Source organism: Onychostruthus taczanowskii, unplaced genomic scaffold (genome assembly GCF_017590055.1).
Source record: "Onychostruthus taczanowskii isolate IOZ18803 unplaced genomic scaffold, ASM1759005v1 scaffold41, whole genome shotgun sequence".
Classification (NCBI taxonomy): domain Eukaryota; kingdom Metazoa; phylum Chordata; class Aves; order Passeriformes; family Passeridae; genus Onychostruthus; species Onychostruthus taczanowskii.
The window spans coordinates 5,147,347-5,174,240 of NW_024501571.1; the positions used below are offsets into that span (position 1 = coordinate 5,147,347).

The 26,894-nt window shown below is 46.3% G+C and overlaps 1 protein-coding gene across 1 annotated transcript in view; it reads right to left on the minus strand.

Annotated features, from left to right (window-relative positions):
* Positions 1 to 22,914: 22,914 nt before the first annotated feature.
* Positions 22,915 to 26,894, minus strand: part of TAF3 (TATA-box binding protein associated factor 3) — a 114,100-nt gene continuing 110,120 nt past the window's right edge. The window contains exons 6-7 of the mRNA XM_041413399.1: positions 25,777 to 25,883; positions 22,915 to 25,014 (exon numbers count right to left, since the gene is read on the minus strand). Coding sequence (XP_041269333.1) covers positions 24,900 to 25,014; positions 25,777 to 25,883 — 222 coding nt within the window. The 3' untranslated portion in view covers positions 22,915 to 24,899. The remainder of the gene's footprint in view (positions 25,015 to 25,776; positions 25,884 to 26,894) is intronic.

A 26,894-nucleotide genomic window follows, 5' to 3' on the forward strand; every position in this document is an offset into this window, starting at 1 on the left:
GAGAAATATCTGCGTAAAATCGCCCTAAGTAGATTCTGTTAGAAGCATTCTTGTTATGCATTATATACAGATATTTTTAACCTGAAGAGATAGAGTACTACATATACAGGGTACATTTTATATTATACTGCACATATCGACCAAAGAGAATCAAATCAAATGGGAATTATTTGTGGGAAGAGCAAAAAACCGCAGCCATCGACATACGGCTGCCTGCACGAAAATCGCTGTACACAGAGTGATACACAGAGTATGTGGGTCCGGATATTCAATATAAATATACACAAATATATATATATATATATATATATATTTATATGCACACGGGTACAAAGCCAGGCATATGAAGGCCCCGCATATCCCTCAAATATAAATCCATTCCCGTCCTGAGATTAACATTTCTCATCCCAGCTATGCCAATGCCGTGTCCCATCTCCCAGCCCCCGCCAGCCCAGCCTCACTGTTTGCCCCCAACACCCACAGGTAAAACATCTTCTTCTCCCCGGCTTCCCAAAAATCGCTCCCTCACGGAGCAGGGGGGTTTTCCCCAAGGTCACCGAGAAAACTCGACTCTCTCCTCCATCCACGCTAAGCAATAAAGGGGGATCGAGGCTGAGTTTCAAATCGTTGGAGCCGAGCTCCCCGTCCTAATGCCCTCCACGTGGAGAAGGAGTAAAAGGAGGATGAATTTAAAAAAAAATAAAAATAACATAAAAGAAAAATAATTAAAAAGAAGAAAAAAAGGAGGAGGGTGGAATGGAAGGACGCACAAATCGGTGTTCACTGACCTGGGCAGATGCTTTTGGTTTTGTCCGGTTCCGCTGGAGCGCTCAGAGCAGGAGTGCGGGAGGAGCGGAGCCGCTGCTGGCATGTCGCAAGCTCTCACCGAGGGGGAAAACCTGGGGGAGCCGCATCCTCCGAACGCCCACCCTTGCCCTCCTCCTCCTCCTCCGGGCTGGGCTGAAGATCAGAGCTCTTCCGGGTTGGGAAAGGGCAGAGCAGGAGTGAGAGGAATATGATGGGCCATTTCTTTACACACCCATCGATGGGGCGGGGAGGTGGAGCTGGGGGGGGACAGGGGCAGGGCCAGGGGGACGCGCCAGGTACAGCGGTGTGAGCGTGATGTAACCCGTCCCGGGAGCAGCTGTCAGTGCCGGGAGCCGGGAACGCCGGGAACACAGGGGGAAAATGTAATTAAGCGTATGATCGTACAAATAACGCCGGGGCTCGCTCCGCTGCGTGGAAAGCTTTCGAGGAAAAGTGGTGACATTAGCGACAAGGGGCTGGTTCTTCTCCGTACCCCCTTCTCCTCCCGGGGGGATTTTTAATTACCCTATTCTCCTGCCTTTTTTTTTTTTTAAATTTTATTTTGAATATGTATCTGTGTAAGGCTCCATGATGCAGACAGAAAAAATTAATAATAATAATAATAATAATAATAATAATAATAATAATAATAATAATAATAATAATAATAATGGACATGCATCCCCTGGCGCTTTGAGAACGGGCTGGGACGAGGATTGTTCCCCCTCTCCCACTCCTCGGGACGAGGAAGGCTCTCTGCACAGAGCAGGAGAGCAGCACCTTTGCAGGGAGACCGCAGGGATCAGCCCCAGCCCTGGGGGTCCCGGGTGTCCCCCTCTTTGTCCCCTCAGACTCGCACGGGCTGAACCCGGGACCGATGCGGAGCGAAGGGGACGGGCCGGGGGGACCGCAGCCCCCTGCCCGCTCCTCATCCTCCTTTCCCCTGGAACACCTGGGGGGTTTGGAGGGCTGGGGGTGGGGGGAGGATAAACATCCCCCCTAAAGTGCTGTAGGGGCAGCAGAAGCCAGAGAGCCGGGCTGTGGCCAAGCCGCAGGCACCGGGGAATGCCCCAGCTCGTTCAGCGATGAGGAGATGCAGGAGCCGACGGGGGGCTCTGATTTTCCACGTTTTACCCCCCACTCATGTCACTCCTCCAAATCTAATGCTGCAGCCTCGGTGTTCTCCCCCATCGGCCTCGATCCATGGGCAGATTCGCTTACAAGAAAACTTCCCCAGGTTTTGGTGATGGTATTTTTTATTCGCTAGGGCTGGGTGCTCATTTCGGAGTGGGTGGGTGGGTGTCCTGCCACCGAAACCAGACAAGACATCCAGGACCAGCCTGGGGAAGGAGGGAGGGAGCTTATCCACGGAAAACACGTCCGGGAATGGTCACTCTCACCCACCGGCATGGGCAGCCATCTCCGAGTGGGAGAAGTGGGGAGGGGGAAGAACACCCCCACGCTGCACATCCACCCTTGGTGTGAAGATGATGCTCCCTCGGGAATAAACCTGGGATAAAGCTGTATTTCCAAGGCTAAACCAGGTGCGTGCGGCAGATCCCAGGCCCCACGGGTGGAAGTCCCGGTGGTGCCGGGGGGATGCAGAGCCGCCCTGCCCGGCCCCGCTCCGCGGTACCCGGCGGAGACCCCCGGGGCACATCCCGGCAGCGCCGAGCCCCGGAGCTTCGGAAAGTGGGGCGAAAATTGGTCACCTAGGGGGGAAAAATAAATATATATGTATATACACACCCTCCTGGTCCCGGAGGGATATTGTTGGATTTTTCTGCTGACGCTGGGAGTTCGCTATCGCTGCTTCTAGAGTGACTCTCTGTGAGGTGAAAGGTAACGCGATCGCCTCCCAATTCTATCTTTAGAAAACACATTCAATTAAGGTAATAACTTAAAGCTCATTAGAGGCACGAAGGGAACCTTCCCAGCGCCAAACACCGATGGAAACAGCTCGGGTACCCCAACGGAGGGGGGAGGAGGGATGAGCCCATCTACCATCGACAAGAAATGTGCCTTTTGCTAAGGAAAGGCTTCGAAAAAGAGGATTTTAAAGCCATGGGGCTTGTGTGGTTTGGACTGAGCCGTGTGGACGAGCCGGGCATAAATCCTTGCTGAGGATGGAATAAGAAAAAAATAAAGGGGAATACAGCTGAAATCACTCGGGGGGTGTTTTCCTCATCATAGGGCTGAGAAAATCCCTGCGGAATCTTCGGCTCCCCAAAACAGTACTGAGGGAGACAGACGAGATCAGCCTGGAAAATGATGCCGGATCCCTCCAAAACTGCCCAGAAAAAGGAAAAAAAAAAAAAAAAAGGGGGGGGGGAGGGAGCTGGATCCGGGCTGTCTGAGCACATCGTGGAGATAGCGGAGGAGGGACGAGGTGGGGAAACGAAAAATCAAGGACCCTCCTGCAAAAACCGCTTGGGAGGACGCGGAGATGGAGACCCCGCACTGTTGTCTCTGTTCCTCCGGCTGGGGCTTGCTGGGGGGCGGGAGGGGACAGAGGGAATTTGGGCACAGGCGCAGGCGCATCCACTCTCATCCCCCCTCCCGCATCCACCCCGCAAGGCGAAGTTCATTTCCAGCCACGATGGCCGGTGATTCAGAGGTTAAACATAACTAATGAGGCTTTAAATGGCACCCGGGGTTTATCACAAATATCACAGACCCGCCTCGATGCCTGCAGTCGAGGTCCGAATATACATTCAAAGCAATAGTCAGACACCCGGAGGTCATTTAAATAAGTAAATACACGGCAAAAAAAAATGCACACACATTTTTCAGTATATATATATATATATATATATGTGTGTGTGTGTGTGTGTGTGTGTGTGTGTGTGTGTGTGTGTAATATTTATATGGTGTGTATGTACATATATACATATTTTTTTCCATGTATAAATATATGGATTTTTTTTTCTTGTGTTTTCCAACTTGCTAGGGGAGCCTGTGATTCTCCCACTGCATGTGCTTGACCCCACCTCTTGCTCTCCTCCTGGCACACATTTAGACTGGTATACACCGAAATAAATACCTACACACACACACAATCGATTTCGGCTCCGCCTGAACCAAGATTTGCAGTCGAACCCTCCCTAAATAAAATCCATAGTTATTGTTAGGGATAACCGCTCTGCCGGCTGCGGAGAGGAGGTTGGGGGTGTTTTATTTGCTATAATTAAACCGCCTCTCGTTTATAAGTTCTGCAAAGAAAACCCACCCTCTGCCCCCACCGCGGGGAAAAGTTGCCAATAATCAATAATTCCCACTTCGCCGGCTGTGAAAACACAGTCTCAGAGAGGTTATTTTTTAATATCGCTGTTGCAATCTACGCTTGCAAGGAGGGGAAGAAAGCACCCTCCGTCTTGATCTCCCCAAATCAGGCGCTTTGGCATTGATCCTGCGCTTTGTGTGCGCCGGGTATATTCGCTTTAAAACGATTTCCATTGAACGCGGCCGCCTGCATTGGTGGGATCGACCTCATGACTTTGTGGGAGCGCTGGGGAGGGACACAGGGGCCGGGGGGGACCCTCGGAAATTAAAATAATCGTCCCCTCCACCCTGTTTCCCCCTTCGTCCGCATCTTCCATTCACCCAAATCAGGGACTCGGGAATAAAGTCAGAGCCAGACCCCAACAAATAGCCGCAATTGTAAATTCCTATCCGTTACAGCCAAGGTGCGAAATATATTTATAAAAATATATAAAGCACGTGGAAGAGGAGAATTTTAATTAAATCTTACTGCGGCTCTAACAACATCGAAGTGATATTTCATTCGGAGCCCGCCTCTTGCTTGTGTTTTATAGCGTTTTCTTGCCTCTGACTTTTTTTTTTTTTTTTTAAATATTAGACGAGGTACAGAATTATAAATGACTCTTTCCTTATCTGTGCTGCTCACATATCCAGGATCAGAGGAGCTGATTAAGAAAGAAGTCAGAGGCAACGTTGGATTCATAATGATTCGGAATAATGAATCCTTATCTCTGCTTTCCAGATTATCACCCTTTCAGCTCCCAATGTTTTGTTACATGGGATAATTTATTGCATCTAATACATCACAATGAATCTGATGGCGGAAAGCGATGGGCAACGTTGGGGGAAAAAAAATTCGTGGGTCCTTATTTCAGTTTAGTTTCATCCTGGGGGCAGCGAAACTGATTTTTTTTTTTTTTTAATTGGGAAAATATAAGGTAAATCTGATAATAATAATAAAAAGAAGTTGGAGGGGGATGATGAGGAGCTTTAATTAGTGTGTCACTTTCAGAATGAAATTAAGAAAATCGACCGGAGATTCTCCTCTCGGTGGCTCCGAGATCCTAATTTTACATGATTTATTTTTTATTTAAGGGGGAGATAATGCATCATAAACATTGAATAAAGCACGGAGCCGGGTTAAGATAAAATACAATTTGCATCTCTCTTTTTTTTCCTTTTTTTTTTTTTTTTTAATTTTTAAAGGGGGGGGTTCCAAATATTTTTGTTTTTTTTTTTTTTTTTTTTTAATTTTGAAAGGGAGGGCTGCCAATAATGTTGGTTTTTTTTGTTTTTTTTTCTCCCCGCCCCGTTGGCAAATAAATACATGCATAGCAAAAAATCGATAAGATTTCTGCGAGGAGTCTCTCCCCTCTCTCTTCCTGTGTCTCTGCCTCCTTTTCTTTCTTTTTTTTTTTTTTTTTTTTTTTTTTTTTTTTTTTTTAAGGCATTTCTCATAAACTGGAGAAACTCCGCGTCTTGCTTTGTATGCAAATGAACGCTGCGCTGTGTTTCTGACTGCAGAAATGAAACAGGGGATGGAGAGCGGGGTGGGGGGGAAATATTCACCTGAAATTATTGATATTGGTGTGCCTGAGGAGGGGAAGATGTGCTGATATTTTGCTGGATTTGAATGTATTCGTTTGAATCCTTGAAGGGAAGCAGCAGCAGGGCTCTGCCTCCTCACCTGAGCAGGGAAAAGATGCATTTCAAACATTTTCCGTGGCGAATAAACCCCCTTTGCTCCATTCCCAAGGATGAGGGGGGGAGGGAGGGATTCCTACAACAGTAACAACTCAGCCCAAAACTTGATCTCAACAAAAATCACCCGATAAGGGGGTTTGGGATAACCCCCTCAAAACCCTGCGAGGGGCTGGGGGATGCTCCCCACCTCTGCTAGAGCATCCCCGCCTCTGAGAAAATGGTGCCTAAAATCCTCTTCGTGGTCAGTTTGCTGCGTCTCGATTGCTTTTGGGTTTGGGTTTTTTTGTTTGTTTTTGTTTTTGTTTTTGTTTTGTTTTGTTGTTTTTTGTGGGTTTTTTTGGGTTTTTTTGTTTTTTTTTTTTTTTTTTTTTTTTTTTTTTTTTTTTTTTTTTTTTTTTTTTTTTTTTTTTTTCCCTTTGTGTGTAGCCAGTCCTGATGCTAAAATTTCTGGGGACAGGCGCTGGCAGATCTGTTCTGCCTTGGTTTAAGTTTCCCTTGCTCCTTCTCATCCCTTCCTGGCTCTCATGGCACAGGGTCGGTGTTTAATCATTAACCAGGTCTAGCACGGTCCTTTTTTCCAGGAAGTCAGAGCCGCTTCTAAAATGAGGTTGAAAAATAACTTGTTTTTCCCCTTTGCCTAAAGGGAAAGGTTCCCACCCGGGGTCTGGAGTGGGGGGGACCCCACGCCGCCCCCTCCCCGCTGTAGAATTCATCGTTTCACACGCTGTGTTTCACAAATCCCATCCAAACGCTAATCTCGGCTTCCTGACTCTTCCTCCTCCGAATATTCTGTGCAATATTTGTCAAGGAATTTCAAGTATCAATTATAACTGCAATTTTTGATATTCACTGCCCCCCCCCCCCCCCCCCCCCCCCCCCAATCTGAAGTGTAGATGATTTGATAGGAATATACATATATATATAATACCGGTTCTCCCTCAGATGAATTTATTGGACCGCGTCCCACCCTTAGCTGAACATTCAATATTCCAGCATTATCTCCACACTTAAACTCGCTTTCTCCATTTCTGTGCCAAGATAAATTTGCATAATATTTGCAGTTGTAATTAGCTGATGAACATCTCCCAGCCTTCCCCTTTGTTTTCCGCGCGTTTGGTCTTCAATCGATGCCACTTTTGATCTTTAATATTACAGGATCCCGATAGAGCATTTTATATCTTATCTGCAGCGCATGAAAGTCGCGCAGAAAGGGAGTGAGAAGGGGGAAAAAACCGGGAGAAAGGAGAGGGAGGAAAAGGCACTGAACGAGGCTGAACTAATCAGAGTTTCGAAAGGTTGTTTCAGATGCCTGAATCCGCAGTTACGGGCCAAATGAGATAAATGGTGAAATTAGAGCCATTTAAAATAACACAGGGCTCGATCAGGTGAGGGACAGCCAGCATCTCCGGCATCTCCGCATCACCCGAGAAGGGCGCCGGGGCTCCGGCGGCTGAGCCGGGCTGGGGACACGGGGTGCCGGGCTGGGGGTGGCAGCGTGTGCGTGTCCCCCTCCAGGCTTGGGGACCCCGGGGGGAGGCGCCCTGCTGACTTTTGGGGATGCGAGCGCCAAAGTTGAGCTCTTTTTTTTTTTTTTTTTTTGGGGTGGGGATGGGGGAGGTGTGGGGAAGATGCTTTTCCTCACCCGACAACTGGGTCGGGAGTAGCCGGCACCCCCCGACCCCCGCCCCCCGGAGCACCCTGAGTGAGCAGCCCACCCTCAGGGTCACCTCCGCTCGCAGAGCCGGGAGTAAAGGATGTTATCATGTCGGGAGGGTTATTAAACCGCTAATGAATGAGTGTCTGTGAGACTCTGGACGGGCTGGAGAGACTGCGGGAGGGGGGCCGGGGGGAGAGGAGGCAGAAAGGCTCGATCTTCATGCCAATCTCTGGAACAAATAGCTAACATTTAACGTTTACACCCTGCTTGGCGACGAACTGGCGCTCCACGGACCCCTGATCCAGGCTAAAATGTCCAGAAAGCCTTTGGAGAGAACAAGTTCCTAGCTATCAGGTTCTTCTGATCTCTCTCCTCCTTTCATAGGGCTTTGGTTTCAGGCTGGACTTGTCCAATGTCTGCTTTACCGCTGCGCGCTCCTAAATGAGTGTCAAGGAGGCGAATATCAAATAGCAGAGAGGTCAAGGCGATTTGGTTAACCGTTGGCTGGGCTGATGGCTTTAAACTTGTGTGGGAGGCTGGGGACGTGGAGGGCGGGAGGGAAGGGAAGGGGGGAAGGAGCGGGAGCGGAGGGGAAATAAACCCGAGAGAAGTGAAAGCAAGGAGGGGGAAGGAAGAGGGTGGCGGCTTAGAGAGCTCCCCAAAAAAGCCAGGGGCAAGGGTTTCACCCAGGTGGAGGGCTGTGGGAACCTTGGGTAGAGGGTTTAGTGGTGGCCCTGGCTACTGTGGGGTGTCTGTGTCTATCAGAAGGGAGTGTGCATGTTTGGGAGTATTTGGGAGCATTTGGGTGATGGATGAGTGCTGATGGCACCCACGTCTGGGCTTCTGCAGGCTGGACTCTGGGTATTTTCTGTGGGGAGCTGCAGGGTGCACCCCAGATGAGTGGGTGCAGCCACAGGGGGTGGGAAACGTGGGGGATTTTGAGGTGTGTGGCTGGGGTAGGTCACATTGAGTTTGTGCTGGGGGAAAACCCCACAGGCGAAGCTGGGAAGGTGCCCTTGTGCAAAGGGTGAGGGAGGGAAGGGCTGAGCCTGGGGGGGTTTGTGATCCTGGGGGGATGCTGGGCATGAGGGCTCTGTGGGCAGGTAGGACAATGCCCAGGTAGGACAACACCATCAGGGTGTTAGGAAAAAGAGGGATGGACAGGAGTATTTTCCTGTGGTGATGGAATGGCAGGATGAGGCAGGAGAAGAGTCCATGCACAGATGGAACATAAAGGGATGGTTGTAAAGTGACTGTGGCTGTAGAGTGTGGGATGAGCTGTGGATGTGGGATGAGCTGTGCAGGGATGCAGGACCAATGTGAGGGGCCAGGTGTGAGAGGGACGTGCTGGGTGATGGGCACAGGGAAAACCTCTCTCTCAAGAGCTGGGTGGTCCAGCAATGTTTTCAGGGGGCAAATCCCTTTCCTGAGTGCTCTTGAGGGCACAGCAAGCAGTGAAGAAACGAAAGCAAAATTCTACTTTGCCTGCAATAATAATCTACTCAAAAAAAAAAAAAAAAATAAAATTTCCTGGAAGAAAAACTTTTCTATTACTGAAGTGGCCAATGCACAGAACAAATACTCAAGGCCTTTGTCAGCCACGCTCCTCAGCTTGGAGGCCACACAAGTCCTCCCTTCCCAGCAATTCCAAATTGCTCCTGACATTAGCAGAAAACTCACTCTGGTCCCAGGTAGTGTAAAGCTCGTCAGCTGAACCAAGCAAACAACCACCAAAAGAAATATGTGCACAGCCACACACAGAGTTAAACAGCACCAGCCCCTGGAACCAGCACAGAGTTTAGCTAAAACCAAGAGGGTTTAGTTCCCATGCCCTTGACTGACAAGTTGCAGAGCTCAGGAGTGTGGCAGTGGAGGAAGATATTCATGTAGGCACTGGGACTGGAAGGCACTGGGACTCTCAGGATAGAGATGTAGTCTTTACATTGCCCTGGATTTTGCATTTTGAATGCGTTATACAGGAAACTCTTTTCCTTCAGCTCTCCCTTTTGGAGGCACAAGAGAGACTTCAGGGGTTTCAGTCCCCTACAAGAACAAGGGATGCTATGATGGACATTTCAATGAAGCCTGGTAAGGACAGGAGAGAGGGTGAGAAAATGTCAGGATCAAATATGCATTTTGGATTATTTAAAAACAAAGAAAAATAAATTTGTTATGGATTTCATTGACTTGGCTTCTTGGGGCAGCGTGGAGCCCAGCAAGACATCACAAAAGTGTGTCCCAACAGAGAGGCGCCTCTTGTGTGTGTTTGGACACAAAGGGACAGGGAATGTGCGTGCAGGGGAGGCTGTGCACGTGCACACCAGTGATCTCAGATATATTGTGGTTTTTTTATACATCTATATATGTATTCCATAGGAGGCTGGGAGCCATAGGTCTCTCCACCACGCCTGCACACATCCACATACATACACCCACCGAGGTGGCGTTTCCGGAGACATTCTCAAATAGAGCAGTGTAATTTCTCCGCTGATTTTGATTGACATGCTGTCCCTAGGATCATGTGTTAATCCCTTCTTCACTCAAGCCTTTTCATAACTCATTTCTCTCTGCTAGATGGAGACTCTGATGGTTACCGAGGCAACGATGATAGCACTAAGCCATTTCCCTCTCTGCACGGAGACCATTATTCCGCATGCATAGGCCATTTGCAACAAAGGTCGCCACAAAGTCATCCACAACACAGCACACGTTTATTAAACTTTTATTCTTTTTTTTTTTTCCTTCCCCCTAACAGAGAAACTAGCCAGCATATGTACAATATCTCTCACTTTTTTTTTTTTTTTGAGATCTTTGTAATATAGGTAATAATAACTGCAGCAGATATTATTGTACCCAAAGTCTATATCACACAGATCAGGGGCTTAGAGTTCCTGGTCTAGAAAGATCATGCTTAGATGGTGAGGTTTTGAACCAATGATTCCTATTTGTCTTTTATTCTCCAATCAAATAGCAACTTTAATAGCAGTTGGAGGAAAAAACAGCTGCCAGCAATGATACGAGAGCGGTGTGAGGTGAATATTTGAATGTGAAACCCACACGGAGCTTTGCCCTGCACAGCCAAGCACCTCCCAAAACCGAATAACCATCAGCAGTGACCACCTCTTTTAATTTAATTTCTGCCTGGCTCCTTACCTGGGCTTCCTGGCTCTGGGGATAAGTTGAAGGGGGTCTGTATTGTGGAGCTGGTCCCAGGGTATTAAAAGCCAGCTCTGGCTCTATGAGAACAGAGTCAAAGTGCCGCTGGAAAGGCCCCCTGCTAACCTGAGGTATCCCTCCCCACCAGCGAGGCTTTTCCCATCTGGGGCCACGCTGCTGGATTTTATTTCAGCCCCATCCCTCTCCTCCGGAGACCGAACGCGATGCGACGCTTTGGGACGGCTTTTAGCCAGCAGCCCTTTCCCACCGGGAACGCCGCGGATGGAGGCACAAATGCCTCTTGGTGGATTCATGGACTTAGCATTGGAGCCAGCCTCAGCAGTGTTAGAGATGCCTGGAGTCTGTGTTTGCCCAGCCCCACCCCCTGCTCCGGTGGGTCTTGCAGCCTGACGGCAGCGGGGCTGCTCGGACAGTCCTGCGGCACCAGGGCTGCTGCGGATGTGAAAGAGGAGGAGAAGATGGCCCACGGTGATAAGCTCCCAGGAAATTTCTATGGTGCCTCCTACTCTTCCCTGTCCAGACAGCTCCAGCTCTGCTCTGGGCTCTTATCTCTCTGTATTGCTGCACCCCTCTCTGGCCTCCCTCCTACAGAGTCCTGCTCAGCTTGGTGCAAACACACTCCTAATTGCACTGACCTGCCCCAAAGCCCTGATCCCATCTGCCCTCTCTGACTCCCATCACTGGCTTCACTGGTTTTAACACCTATTTCATTTAAATGCTCCATGCCGCCTCTTCAAACCCAGCCCTGGCTATTCCACTGCTCTTCCCTTTCTTTTCAATTTGGAAATTAAAAAAAAAAAAAAATTGACAACCTTTAAACATTCAGTTAACTTTTCTGGATACCAGGAGATGCTTAAATGACTGGGAAGTCCACATGAGCCCAACCTTTGCAAGTGTGTGGAGTAAATCCTGTGCTTGGAGATGCATCTAAAGGAAAACACCTTCCGTGAGTAACCATCACTTGGAGGCAGCCACAGTGGTTTCCAAACCAGCCCCTGTGCTTGCTTACAAGGTGTCTGTTTTGCAAGACATTCAAGCAGCCAGAAACAAACAGGAGTTGGGGTTAAACCTCCCAATCTGCCATTTATCTGCAGAATCACTTTCCCACTGAGGTACAACCAGTGCAGAGCGGGGTGAAACACCGCTGGTCCAGCTGGCACACGGGAGGCTGGTTTATGGTGGGAAGTGGCTCCTCTGCTGAGAGGCTGATTTAGAACAGGTGCTTGGAGAAAGAAGCTGCCCTGAGTCCACGGGAGCTGGTGTCCAAGGCCTGTCACTTCCACCTTTGTGAGCTGATGTGGAGCCGGAGTGGGAATTGTTCCACTAGTGGGGGGATCTGAGAGGGATTGATCCTGCAGACGAGGTCCTGCCATCAGGAGGATGCACTGTTTCATGGCACTTTTCACTGAATTCCCAAACCATATCCAGCCATTCTGAATAAAATCCTCTTACCTGTTAGGCCCTTTTCCCCAACCCCTGCACCACTGCACCATCCAGCGCCTTGGCTGCTGTTGCACCACTCCTTTCATGGAAAATCTCCTGCATATGTGCCTTGATATTAAAAAAAAAGGGATAAAAAAATGTATTTATCATGACTTCTGCTCATAATGAGCTCTCCTATCTCATTCAGGGATGCTTGAGGCCAGGAATTGCACAAGGATATTCACTTGTGATGCAGCCCTGGGATGGTGCTGGGACTTTTGAGCAAAGCGTGGCAGGTATTTCCAAGCCCCCTGCACTAATTGATGGGCTCTCTATATATCATGCCAGATAAAGGGCTCTTGCACAGTAAATGCTGATGTTTAGAACATCCTGATAGTGTTTTGTTAACAAGAAGATAACAGGAGAGCAAGATACGTTTGTTTAGCTGCCTATAGATAAACCAAATAGGGTCTTTGTTAAGTTTTCATGACTGATGGCAGGTACTAAGTGCGATAAATAATACCCCAGGTCCTGATTGGAGCTACTGTAGCACAAATTCCAACCCATGGCACTGACCTGTGAGGGGGGATGGAGGGGTTAAAGGCTACAGGAGTGAAAACCTGGGATTTTTATTTGGGTGGCAACTCTTTTTTTTTCTGAACTGACAGTGGCCTGCTACGGCTTTTGCAACATCCCAGAGAAGTGGTACCCACCAGAGAAGCAGGGAATGAAAAAGATGTTGGCAATAAGGAAGCAGAAAGGCAGAGAGAATACAAAAATTCACAAGGAGAGGGTGGCACTGGATGGCACCAGTGTAAGATCAACGGTGACCTGTCCTCTGAGGCTCTTCACCAGCTCATCTAGGATGGGATGCACCAAGAATCTTTGGAAATGGAGGGAGAGCAAGGCTGTGTGGCAAAATTCCATCCTTCTCCTCCCACCCCAGGAGGATGCTGAGTCAAGGCAGCACCCACCTCCCTCCCAGGTTTGCCTGCCCAGGGTGCTTATTAGCACTTCTCCTCAAACCACCTGCTAATTGCAAGGTGGATCACTGCTAGCCCTCTTACAAAAGACAGAATTGTTATTGATGGGGGGGCTCTGAGTCACTGGAGGAGCCACGGGGTCTGCCCACCATGCTCCCCAGTGGTGTCCCAAGGTGTCCCCAGGGATGCTCCTACCTGCCAAGGCCAGTGACAGATCCCCAGCAGGGGGAGAGCTGCTCAGCCAGGCTTCCAAAACTACAGCTGCAAAACCTGTCGGGGTTTGGGAGCCAGGCCATGAAACACCCCAGCTCCTCTCAGCTGTTGGAAAGGATTATAATTACAGTATCTTCAGCACCATCTTCCCTGAGAAGTCAGTAATTTGCTCCCTTTTTGTTTGTTTTCTTCTGCTTGTCTCACGTTTTGCTTCCTCCTTGTGACTTTTAGGAGAGGAGGCTGCAGGAGCTGCACTGAGCTGATGCTGAAAGTGCCCCTGACCCTTGGGTTGGAGCCTTCCTGCTGAGGAAGGGCAGGAGGAAGGCTTCGAGCTTGACTCCATGGATGAAAGCCTCTGGGATGCTGTGATTCTCAGCTCCTGTTCTGATGGAAGTAAAAGCAAAAAGCAGCCATGGCACCCCCAAGCTGGGGCTGGTTTTGCACAAGAGCCCTGATGCCCAGCTGGGTGTCATGTTTTGGCTCCCTAGGAACAGGGAATGAGGAGCTCAGTGTCCTGCTTTTCACTTAAGAATGGGATGGGTTCCTGAGGAGGTTGTACAGTTTGGCTTTTGTTTTTCTATCCCAGCTGCTCACATGGGTATTTACTTGTCGGGGGTTTTTAAAACTTTTAAGGAGATGTAAAGGTCTGGAGAAGAAAATGCTGAACTGCATTTGTGTGGTGTCCCAAATTATTTTAAAAAATACCTGGACTACCCCTGCTCCTTGCCCATGGAGAGATCAAGAGCTGCTAATTTCTATTCCTGCTTTAGAGCCAGGGCCATGCCAAATCCATTCTAAATCCAGAAAAATCACCAGTTTTCCCCAAGCAGAAACACTGAAAGAGGATGGAAACTTTGCACTCAAGGCTGGACATTTAAACGCTCAAAGCTTGCAAATTGATGGATGGAGTGGAAACTCTGCCCCATAACTCATGGGGAAGATCCTGAATTTGCATTTCACAACAACATGCAATGTGGGACTCTGTGCTTCCGAGCAAGTGCTGGGTTTCAGAGCCTGCCCAGAGCGATGGAGAGATGTAAATGAAAAGCTAGTGGATCTTCCTGAGACAACTTTGAACAGGCATCCAAAAAAATGAATGTGTTTTCTTCTCATTAGGAGTGTTCGTTATATCTCGTGGTGATCTACAAAACAAGCCACATGCCAGTTATTGCTGGTACAAGCACAACAATTCTGACTGTGGGAAAAAAGTATTTCCAGGCATGTAGGACACAAAACGTACTAAAGGCATTTTAATGACACTTTAATTAATCTCTAGGCATGGGTTAAACAGGGAATATCTAAAAAGGTGTGTATGTGTGTGGGGGGTAATAACGAAAGTTAGGACTCAAATCAAAAGATGCTTTAGTACCTGCATATGTTATTAAATATAATTATATTCATTTAAAATATCCCCACGCACAAAAAATGGTAAACTGGAATGAAGGTTGCAAGCAAATCTCAGTAAATCAAGGCTGACAAAAAAAATGTATCAAAAGAATGTTATGATTATCATATGAACAAAAAGCAAACCTGAATAAATTTAGAGTTAAGGTGAGACTTAAGAAAAGAAATCCAAAGGTTCTAGGTATGGAAAATTACCCAGTGAAGGCAGCAAAACCACTTAAACTCAGAGATGGGTTACAACAACCTGAAGAAAAAGCAAGTGTAGATTTAGAAACACATTATCCTCACCCAGGACCACAGAAATGGAAATGCCTTTCTCAGATATCTGTTGACTGATAGAGTTTATTGCAAAGATTTGGGAGACCCTCACTTCCAGGTTGTTCACCAGACCACAGTCCTGTCTGTGCAAACACTAGTAACAAGCTGGGGTCTCTGCAGAGGTGCATCTTTTGGTTCAGGAAGAAATAAAGCTGATTTTACCCCAGATCACCACTTCCTGCCCAATTCTTGCCAGGGCTTTGCTGAGCTCTGCTTGCAGCGTATCCCGGCTGTGGTTAGAGGCGCGTCAGGCAGCCTCGGGGGGAGCCCATGCACAGACATCTCCCTGTGCCTTTGGTTTGGAAGGACCTTGCAGAGGGATCCAGACTTTTGCATGTCTGGTACAGGGAAATCTTGGCTGCTGAGGTTTATTTTTGGGATGAAAACTCAATGTAAACTTGTGCTGCCAGTGACATGTTCATATCAAGGTGCCTGGAAAAGTACCTAGACAGGTACCCAAGGATGAAAGAGGCTCAAAATTGTATTCTGCAACAAAAGTCACTATTAAAACAAGGATTTGCTGCTAGATGGGACCTTAGAAAGCAGAAGAAAATTTCCCTTCTTGTGCCATCAGGTGACCCCTGTGCAGACACTGACCCTCTTGGCCTCAGACAGCTCTGGCACCAGCCATCAGCCTGGCGTCGAGGGGAGCTCAGAGGTGCCTGTTCCCATCCTGGCTGTGCCCCCGACGTGCTCTGTGACCTGGCACAAATCACGTCACCGCCCTGCTTTGGTTTCGCTGCTCCCAACGCCAGCAGAAAACAAATCCGTCCTTGTTCACGGAAAGTGAGTGATGCTCGCCCGGCCCCAGGATTTCTCCAGGCACATCTGATGGGAACTGCCACAGCTTTTGAGTCCCTAAGCCATTAAACAAATACCAACGCTGAATAGTTAGCTGGTTTTATTACCCTCTCCCAGCAATCACTGGGACGCCCAGCTGCCTTGCCCAAACACACATATGGGAATGGCAAGGTGGGATGTGCTGCACCAGGATGGGAAATTTGACTGGATATCTCAGGTAACAGAAGCATAAAATGGTTTGGGTTGGAGGAGATTTTGAAGATCATCCTGTTCCAACCCTCCTGTCGTAGGCAGGGACACCTTCCACTAAACCAGGTTGCTCCAAGGCCCATCCAGCCTGGCCTTGGACACTTCCAGGGATGGGTCATCAACTGCTTTTCTGGGCAACCTGTTCCTCATCAATCTCACAGTCAAGAATAATATCCTAGTATCCAACCTAAATCTACCCTCTTTCAGGATAGACAGTTTGGAAGATCCACCTCCAGAAAATGGGAACAGGCACTTGTCTTGCACAGAGGGGAAAGGTGGTGTGAGACAGGTGAAAGTGAGGGACCCATTGCAAGCAGCAGGACACTTCTGATTGAGAGGAGGATAACCCCAAACGGAAGCAAACAGCTAAATTACTAGGTTGTTGCAGAAAATCAGAGTACCTTGGGGGAGGTAATGCCAAGAACGTGTTCAGCTCTGAAACTATTTTGCAACGTGTGCATCCGAGGCTGGATTCGTATCAGAGGCCTGAGCAATGTGATTTGGCAAGTGTTAACTCCATGACCAGTGCATGCCATCCAGAAGCCAGAAGAAAAACAAAGACGTGATGCAGTTCTGCAGCCATTTAAGCATGGCTTGGGTAAACAGAGCGGGTTTAACACTCACCAGAGCCTCGGGCACGGGCTAAGGCACTGGCTCCTCCCTCCACCCACCTGCACACTCAGTGACTTGTACAAAACTTGGCCTAGTCGGAGCTCTGGAAATTAATCTGGTCCCCATTGTGTCTCTGCACCACCCTCCTTCCCTGACACCAAACCAGCACGCTTGGCTCTGCTCATAAACACCACCAGACCACCAACCAAGACCAACTGAAAGCGAGGAGCCAGGCGGCTATCCCAAGATCTGTACCCTGTTAAAATCCCAGGGAATGCTTTCCAGCGAGCTGGCACAGCACGGCTGTGCCAACACGGGCACCTGGGTGTGGGAAGAATGCTGGCAGGGCGATGAACTCATTAAGGTGGAGCTCTGTCACCACCTCCTGCAGGAATCCGAGATGAGTCCATCGCCGCGCCGTATCCTTGTGCAAGTGGGCGTAGGAAGGATCAGTCACTGGAGCTCGGCGCTCTGCGGCTCTACACGCCGCGGCCAACGCCACCAGGAGAAACAGGAGCCCTTTCCATGTAAGAGAACTGATCCGGCTGATATCAAGTGACTCATTAAGGGCTTACAAAACTTAAGTAGACCATAGTGTTGCTCTCTAGTAGTGGGAACTTCTTGGCTTCAGAGGAGGATTTGATACCAGCCAAAAGCTCACCTCGGGCCTTGCCGGCATTAGCAGCAGCAGATCTGCCCTGGGAGGCGCTTGCAGGAAGTTGCAAACTGCTCCTGTTTTTACTCCAAAGAATTAAGTTTTCCAAATATGCTGAGCAGGAAGGTCTGGCCCTGCACTTGGCAAATGATGAACACCAAAGCCTGAAATGGAGGTGAAGAGGGGTGAAGGTAGAATCAAGCTGGACAAATACAACTACTCTGTGTTTTCTCAGTAGCTTAAAACATTTCACCCTCTGCTCTCCCCTTCATCCTATTCCCATACAAGCTCTTCGAAAGAATGAACACATTTCATGTTGATTAGATTAATTAGAGACAAATGTACACACAGATAGTGATTGGACATGGTTTTAAACTCAGAGAGGAGAGACTTAGATTAGTTATTAAGAAGAAAATTCTTGATTGTGAGAGTGCTGAGGCCCTGGTACAGGGTGCCCGGAGAAGCTGTGGTTGCCCCCTGGAAGTGTTCAAGGTCAGGTTGGACAGGGCTTGGAGCAACCTGGGATAGTGGAAGGTGTTTCTGCACATGGCAGGGAGGTTGGAATGAGATGATTTTTAAGGCCCCTTCCAACCCAAACCATTCTATGATTCTTTTATTCTATGAACTTTCAAATAGCTAAATAGTCATCTTAAACACATCTGAATTGGAATTACTGTGACTTGGTTGCAGAGGACAAAGCCAGCCCATCCTTATGGCCCCCACAGAAGTGTTTTTGTAGCCAAAATTTGCAGATGAGAGAAATCACGGACACAGAGAATCAAGCAGGATCTGCTTCTAAAGAAGTTGGTAGGCAGATGTTTTTCCCAATTCTAAGGGATACAAGGGCTTTGCAAAATAGATCCTTGTGATCTGATTAACATAAGTAAATTAAGTCCTAATCAAGGTTAAGTGGGTGCACAGCAATGGCTGCTTGAGCTTTGCCATGCTTGCTGTGGAACCTCCAGGTCGACTTAAAAATCACCCCAGACAGGATGGGCTTGCGGCACACAAGGTTTATGTTCAGTGAATTTGGAAGACATTTCTCCATTGCAAGCTTCCCCAAATTCAAGCATTTTCATCTGACTCTTTCACTGGCTCAGCTCAAGCCACTGCACAGGTCATGGTTATATTCCCTAAACCTCATCTCATGTATTAGAGAACTACAACTCCTTCAGTGGAGTCCTCAGCATGAAAGCAATGAATATCCTTGCTTTGGGAAAGTTGTTGTTCTTTTGGTCAGCAATCCTGAAAACAAAAAAATGCAGCATTTAGCCAGACAAGACTGTGAGGGCTGGAGGGATGTGGTTCCTCCTGAGCTGTGGCACTGCAAATCCAGCCTTTTAGAGAGTAGGAGGCACTGAGAGCCAATGGTTGGGTCAGGTTATTAGATATCAAGGCAAAGTCCTGGATTTTGGGCTTGACTGAGCATCTGTCTTTGCCGAAAATATAGAGAACAACAGCATCACTTCATCCACAAGCATCTTAATACATGCCAGCTCCAAGCACCAACGCAGACATTTCACAGCCCACAAGGCCCAGAGAAGGTAGCTATTGTACGAATTATGAGAGGCGTTTTTTGACGTCCCCGAAGTAATTTTAAACAAGAATCTGCTTCTCAGATAAACTCCACCACATATCCCTGGAAGCAAAGAAGAGCTAGTAGGAAAATAAGGTCTTAATGTGAACTCAGCTCAGCTCCTTTCCCAGAAAAGCTCAAAATCAGTGGAGGAAAAGAGAGCTGGTTGGAAAAGTTATTGGAAGAGGGTCAAGTGAAGCCTGCAAAGCCAAAGGATCTCTGGTTCTGGAGGGTTGTAGATGGTTTCTGGTTCCCAACCTCAGTGAAAACACATTTTCAGCTGAGGAGCAGGTTCAAGGGCAGTTTTGTCACTGGGGAAGCTCCCAATGGCTCTGTAGTTTTATCCAGCCCTTCTGAAGGGTGTTATTGTTATTTAAACCATGGGAAGGTCTGGGCTTCACAGAGCAGGAAACGTTATCCTCCTCCTGTAGATGGAAACTGGGACATGCTCTGATCCTGTCTAAACACACCACGGTAGAGCTGAGAACTGTGCCCAGCTTTCTTGATAGCAAGACCAAGTTTTTCCCTTTGAATCCATGCAGTAGTGACCATTTGGACAAGAAAAACCCACAAGCAGATACGTATCCCTAAAAAGATAATTCTTACAGCATTTATCAAAAAGTGCTGTAAATGACAACTCAGTTAAAAATAAACAACTGCATAGTATCTATCTCCTGTCCCTATTTCCTCATTAATTTATGTAAAAGGAAAATAAAAATTCTAATTTTTTTTCAAAATCTAGATGCCAAATTAAAAAAAAAATCCATTGCAAACAGTGCCCAGTTCCACACCCGTGGAGGGATCACCTTGAAGGAAGAAGGATGAAGGTCACCTGCACACAGTTAAGCAGTAGTGGCATTGGAGGCCCCAGGTGACACCAGGGCTGGTGACATGCCATCACACTTGTCATTAGTCCCACAGCTAGCAAATGACAGGCACAGCGAGATGCTGGCTTAGGGAGGAATTGACAGGAAAGACTTTGGGATTTGTAAACCAAATTCCTGCTCATGATAGGTGATGAAACCTAAATTTTTGTAAATATGTTCCAAGCCTACTTCTCTGTCATCCCCTCGTTTAGGCAATCAAATAATCAAATTATTTTCTGTTTGGTTTTGTAAAGCTGTTTCGTAGTCATTATAGGAGTATTCATACTGAAAACATAACAGGGAGTTGTGTTCACATGAAGTGATTTTCTCATTGTGTTTTACAAATTGCATGGAAAATCTTTCATCTATCCCAGGTTTACCTCACATTTTGTTTTCTGAAGAAAATTTGCCTTCTTGATCAAAGCTTGAGGCAGCAATCACTGAATAACAAAAAGGTTTGGGTTGGAAGGGATCATCTATTTAAAGATTATCTATTTCCAACCAATATTGCACCAAACCTCAACCCTGGGCACGTTTGGTGTCACCATTCCGGAATTTTGGCTAAGGGGCCAGGGCTCTGGAGCAGACAAGGACTAGAAGGAAAATTTAAGGGGTGGCTGCCAAGGGGGAACAGATGGTCTGGAAGCCCTCAGCTCTCCTCTCTCCCTGTGAGGAGTATCACAGGATTTAAAATCCTGGTGCAAAAGGTTACTCCATAAGCATCTTAGAATCATAGAACCCTAAGGTCTATGGTTTAAGGTCCCTTCCAACCTATGGCTTAGGTTGGAAGGGACCTTAAAAGTTCATCTCATTCCAAACCCTCGGCTACGTGCAGGGACACCTTCCACTAGACCAGGTTGCTCCAAGCCCTGTCCAACTTTGACACTGAAAGTTCCCAGGGATGGGACATCTACCACCCCTCTGGGTAACCTGTTATAGTGTTTCACCACTGTCACCATAAAAAACCTTTTCCTTACACTTCCTCTAAATAACCCTCCTTTTGTTTTGTCCTACCACCCTATTAAATAAAAAGTCTGACCCCCTCCTTCACCCACTGCAATCCTGGAAGAGGCTGAGGCAGCACCTTGGAGGGAAAGCACCCTTGGCTCAGCTGCCCCAGCTCACGGTTAATGGTTTCTGCTCACAAGAGCCAGGTACGAGCTGTTTGCTGGCTGTAAATCTCCCATTACAGCCTCCTCTGCCATCCAGCACACATGGATTAATAGCAGCTTTCTACTTTTGAGGTTACAGCTGATCCAAAAGTCCCCTGAAGAAAGGGTGAGTTTCCTAAGCAGCATGAGTGACAAGACGGTGAAGAGGGAGTTTATTCAGAGCATTATCTAATTCATTCCCCAGTGAAGGAAACTCATCTACTTTTGAGACTTAAAACTTCTAAAGAAAACTGCTATGATCTAAAGAGATTGGCCATAAAACTATTTGTATTGAAAACTTAGCCAGCATGCCTTTAGTGAACTTCATTCATTAACATTCTTCCTGGCAAGGTTTCCATATCTCAGCGTTCATTTTATACTTTAATTTGGTTAGTAGGTCTTTGTTTAATCGTCCTATTGAAAGGAGAACAAAGAAGGTTTAGGTGATACAGTGAAGTAATACACTATATTTTATCTCTGTAAAGCCCAGACAAAGTCAGCAGGCTCTGATACCCTCCGATTTGGGTTTTTTTTTTAATTCCCTTTCTCTTCCAGGACATTTGGAATCACAAATCAGTTGCAGAGCATAAAGATCCTCACTGTACTTAGCTGTGGACACCTTCAGAAGAGAAACACCTTGTCAAGCAGAGAAATGATGCTCTGAGCACAACATACAGACCCAAAGGAGGATTATCTTGGGAAAAGGGCATTCCCATTACTCCAGAGATGGATGCTCTGCTTTTATTATCTACGTGATCCAATAAAAATCAGTAGTCAAGATAATTTCTTCCATTTCTGAGCTTTGTGCTTACTGTCTTGATATCAACTCCATGGTTTTTTCTGGATGCAAAACTTACTAACAAGCTACAATTTTGCCTAATGACTAACCTGCTTCACGGTCAGCACCCAGCATAGTGACCCACAGGGACAGGCTGCCCTGGATGAAAAGGAGGAAAAGGATAAAAAGGACGAAAACCTCTCCAAACGGAGCTGCTCTCCTGCCCCAACACCGGCCGTGCGAGTGGGCAGCTCCTGGGCTGCTGTAAACTGACACAGCTCCAACTGACTCCAGATAAAAATCTGGCCCCAGAGTAACGCAGGATTCAACAAGCTTTTCTCACGGAATAGTTTTTGTGCTCTTTTCTTGAATATTTACGACCCATCCTCACTGTCCTGCTTAAATCCACTACCCACGGTGCATCCACAAAGGGGGAAAATTGTACCTGTCTGCTCTTTATAGTGCAGCAGCTTGCCTCCTCACTGAAAACTCTTTAATTCTTTACTTTCTAAACTCTACACCAGTTCTACTCCAACCACCCACTTGATGAAGCTGCATTCCAAGGCAGGAAAACCGTTCAGAGACTTGAATGCTCTCCCACGACAAGGCAGTGAGCAAACCAACCTGCAGCCCACCCACCGTGCCCCCTTCTCATGGATGGTGGTGTCCAAAACACAAATCATACAAGGACTCATATTCCAACCCCAAAATCAAGCAGTGACAGCAGGGAGCAGCCCCAACTACTCCCTCACTTTCCATACACAAAGTTTATGGAGAAGACACCCAACCTGTGAAGTTACCAGCAGCAAACACAAAGGTCTGGGGAAGGAGCTGGGCTTGCTCAGTGCTGGGTGGGGCCAGGGGCTGTAAAGAAGGTCCAAGCCACACTGCTCAGGGATAACCATTTCTGGAATGATTATTCATTTATGCCACTGATTGCTGATCCACAGCAGCATAAGTGAAAGGGAGGCAGGCTCAGCACCAAGCGTGGATTCAAACTGATGACCCGGAGGTGAAGGGCCCCTTCTCCCGTTACTAATCCCCTCAGCCACACAAGCCTCCTGAAAATGATGCTTTGGTTTTATTGCCACAGGGGTCATTTATAAAATCATAAAAGCCAGGTTAAGAAACCAACCCAGCAGCAGCAAGGCCAAGCACGCAGAGAAAGAGCTAAACAGCCATCAAACAGGGCAAGTTCAGCCCTCCCATTCTGAGTAATTCAGCTGATTAAATGTGAGAAGTTCTGATTCATGGAGAGGAGTAGGAAATGCATAAACAACTTACCAAAAGCTAATTTCTTTATTATTGCAACCAGAAATGACCAAAGACGGTGTATTTTGTATGTCTGCACATTACATGTGGAAAAAACCCAAAAATCAGCATTGCAACATCCAACAATTCAAAATAAAATAGAATAAAAAATCAAACCCAAGAACTTTCTTGACTGGTAATTAACAGGGACGGAATATAAACGAGATGGCATTGAACAAAGCAGGTAACAGCGCACTTTTAATAAACCAATTTCATCCATATCACCACTGATTTGCAATTTAACAGTTCTATCAGCAAAGCCTCATTTCCCTAACTAGACTGGTACTTTTAAAAACATGACTAATTCACTCTCATTAATATCAATTTGGATGCATTTAAAAAATAACTCTTAATATTTGCACAACAGGCTAAAGGGCCATATTTCTCCAACATCAGACTTTCTCACTGCATTGGTTTAAAATAAAAATATCCCCAAATCAACCAATGCAATCTAAAATTGATTAGAAACAAAAGGCATAAACTGTTTTCAAGATTTATTCTTATTTAGCTCTGAGACCCATTGCACTACAATATCTAACACTGACTTTTATTTCAGTTTCTCTGCACCTTCCCCTCACATTTTCAAGGGGGAATGTGTCTGGGATTCAGTTTACTGGTCTTTCCAAGGGGATACACAAAGCAGAGGAACACACCTGCATATCCTCTACCTAAATACCATGCTTTTGGCAAACTCAGTAACCACTTGTTTAAAAAAAAAAAAAAGGAGAAAAAGGGGAAAAAAGAAGTCCATTCCAGCTACAGATTAACATGCTGTAGCTGCCACCAGAAGTGCAGAGCCCCCCTGGCCTAAGCTCCCAATTCAGAAGGCATTTAAGCACATGTACAACCAAGTGTGGGAACAGGCTCCTTGAAGGCAATAGGATTACTCACTTCTTAAGAAGTTACCACATGTTTAAGTATCTGAATCAAGGCCTAATTATGGTGCTGGCCACCTCCTCGTGCACGCACAGCTGGGGCAGAGCTCACCAATCCCTCACAGCCATGAGGACAGGCGTTTGTCACACGGGCTTTTAGTAGCTGCTAGGTTTGTATTCTCAGGAAAACGACAACAAAAATCCTCAAGCCCTAAAAAATAATTAAAAAAAATTACTTTATAAATATCCGCTATTTACACGTGTGAAAATCTTTTAATGGGAAGTGTTTTTACACACTGATGAAATGTACAAGCAATGAAAAGTTACGTTGACAAAGACTTAAAAAAAAAAAAAAAAAAAAACCAAACCAAAAATCAAAGTATAAAATATATTACAGGTCCACCGAAAGAAATTCACACGGAAGAAAAAAACTGACACAATAGAAACTTCTTTTTTAAAAAATAGAAGATATATCACAAAAGCTTGAACATGTTTATTTTATGTTAGTACTAAAAATCAAGGAAAAAAGCTTCATATATTCTCATCACAAAAATATTTACCAGCCACTTTTTATTTCCACATTATGATTATCTGGCTCAGCAAGAGTCGAGGCTGAACTGTATCCAGACTACAGAAATCATTCCAGAAGGTTGTCTCAGTTTACAGCTTACTGCAATTTACATGTTCTCCTCCTCTCAGCACCTTACTGCAAAGGTTCAAGAGGGATTAATAACAAATCGAGAAAGAATAGGACAGATATCTGTATTTACAACATTCATCCGCGTTGCTGCCGAGCCACAGGAGCGGTCCCAGGAACCACCGAAGCCTTCACGGCGCTCTCTGTGCAAACTCCCCTTGCCGGGGGGAAGAAACAGCATCAGAATGTACCAAAATCCAACACCCTGGGCTCGGATGGTCTGTGAAACCCAACAGCCCCTGACCAAGGGCATCTCCCCGGCCCTGATTCACTGCAGGGACACAAACGACCCTGGCGACGCGGGCAGGGTGGATCCCTCCCGCAGCCGAGTCGGGGCAGGAGGTGCCGTGGTGACCGCACGATTTCAGTCCCTGCCAAGCCTTCAGTGTGCCCTGTGCTTCCTCTTCTTGTGTTTTTTATCCTTCCTTTTGTTGGCACACTTGGAGCAGAACCACTGCATCTCTTCTGGGGGTGCAGCCGTAAGCCCAACGCAAGGCCTGTGAAGGACAGGAAAATATCACAACATCTCAGTGGAGTAACGTTGCTTTTGTTTCTTGCTCCAAAAAACGCAGCTTTCCAGTGGGAGACTGGATCTGGCCTTCAAATTAATACAGCAATTATCTTAACTAACACAATGATCAAAATCTAAAAAACAATGATTGAAACCTAAGAACTCTTGCTTTGAAACAAAAGAGAAGTATCTAAAGGATACTCAGATAAAAAGTGTTATTTTAGTAGAAAATATGAGTGCACTTTCAGGTGTAATAGACTAGATTTAAAATAATTTCAAATTCTTCTTTAACACATCTGCAAAAACCCGTATGATTTTATGTAGCTTTTAAAAAAAAATTGCCTAAAAAGTGATTAATTTCCCCTAACCTTTTTATAAGAGCTGACATTTATATTACTGTTCATACAATGCTTCATAATTTGAACTGTCTATCTGTATACACTGTGCTCATAATCCTGTAGTTCTCACAGAATTACCAGAATCAGCAATATTTCCCAGCAGTTTCAAAAACAACCGTTATCACCAATGCCCATTAATTAAAAAGTAACTCTTCTTCAGAGCTTAAAATCTGTCTTTTCAAATTTCAGAGCAACAGAGATAAAAATATCTTCCAGATTATTAAATTGGACACAGTAAAGCTATTTAAATATTCCCAACGTCATGAACTATTAGAAAAAAAAGGGTTTTTTAATAATATAGCCCAAATCTGCCAGGCACTGGCAGAGCAGGATGGATGAGAGGAACTTACCAGTGATACCAATCATCGCAGTCATCACAACCTATCATTGGACTGCCATCATCTGGCTTGTTACAGCCAGGACAGATCCAGATCTGGTTACCCCACTCGTCTCGGATCTGGTGCAAAGAAAAGCAAAGTTAGCTGGTTTTCAGGGCTAAGCAGGCAGGAAAATTGACATTAAAAAAAAAAAAAAACAACAAAAAAAAAGAAGTTTCTTGCTTATCTGGCTAAGCCATTCAGCAGCCCCTGTTGTTATGTGTGAATTCTCTGATCATGAGAGCTCAGTGTTATGTCTTAATTGATTTTCCTACACTGCTCATGACGACAAAATCATGTATTTTCCTGCATTGTCCTGTAAACCAGTAAAGCCAGTTACACCACCCAACCTAAGCACAGGCATTCACACACAGAGCCAGGGCTTAAGGACACAATTCCCTCTCTGTCTATACTTTTAAAATTCGACCCTGTTAATGGCAAGCAGGAGCCACGGCAGCCTCCTGCGTAAGATAACAGTTCTATGTGCATGTAAAATATACAGCGCCGTGTGTATATATTGCTGCATTACTTATTAGCCAAAGTCTTCAACTCCAACGAGCTGATAAGATCAGGATATAAAAAAAGTTGTTACTGAGTAACTTTCCATTCCCCTTATGACATTTATGTCGCAGTACAATTTACTAAAGGGTAAATGAAACTAGAAAGGCAGATCATTTACAGTACTGGGCAGCTGCTCACCGGGTTCATCATATGCATTTTTTTAATGTTTATATCCTGCTTGACCCATTGTTTGTATTTTTAGATTTCCAGTGGTTCTTGAACAGCTCTTTGCTAAAAACATACACGCAAAATGTCACAGAATCCACCTAAAGGAGTGCAATTAACGACACAAAGTACAAAATGTCTGGGGCATTACCCTGACTCCATCACTCCTTTATGAAGATTTGCACATTATCGCTGAATCTCAGAAGCAGAAACTGTTTTGTTCTCAGCTTTTGTGCATTTACACATATCTCAGGCAATAACTTTTTGCTATCTGTACAGCTTACAAACACAATATTAAAAAGTAGCAGATGAAAAGCCCCAAATGTTCTTAGTAAAAAAAAAAAAAAAGCCACTACATGGTGGTC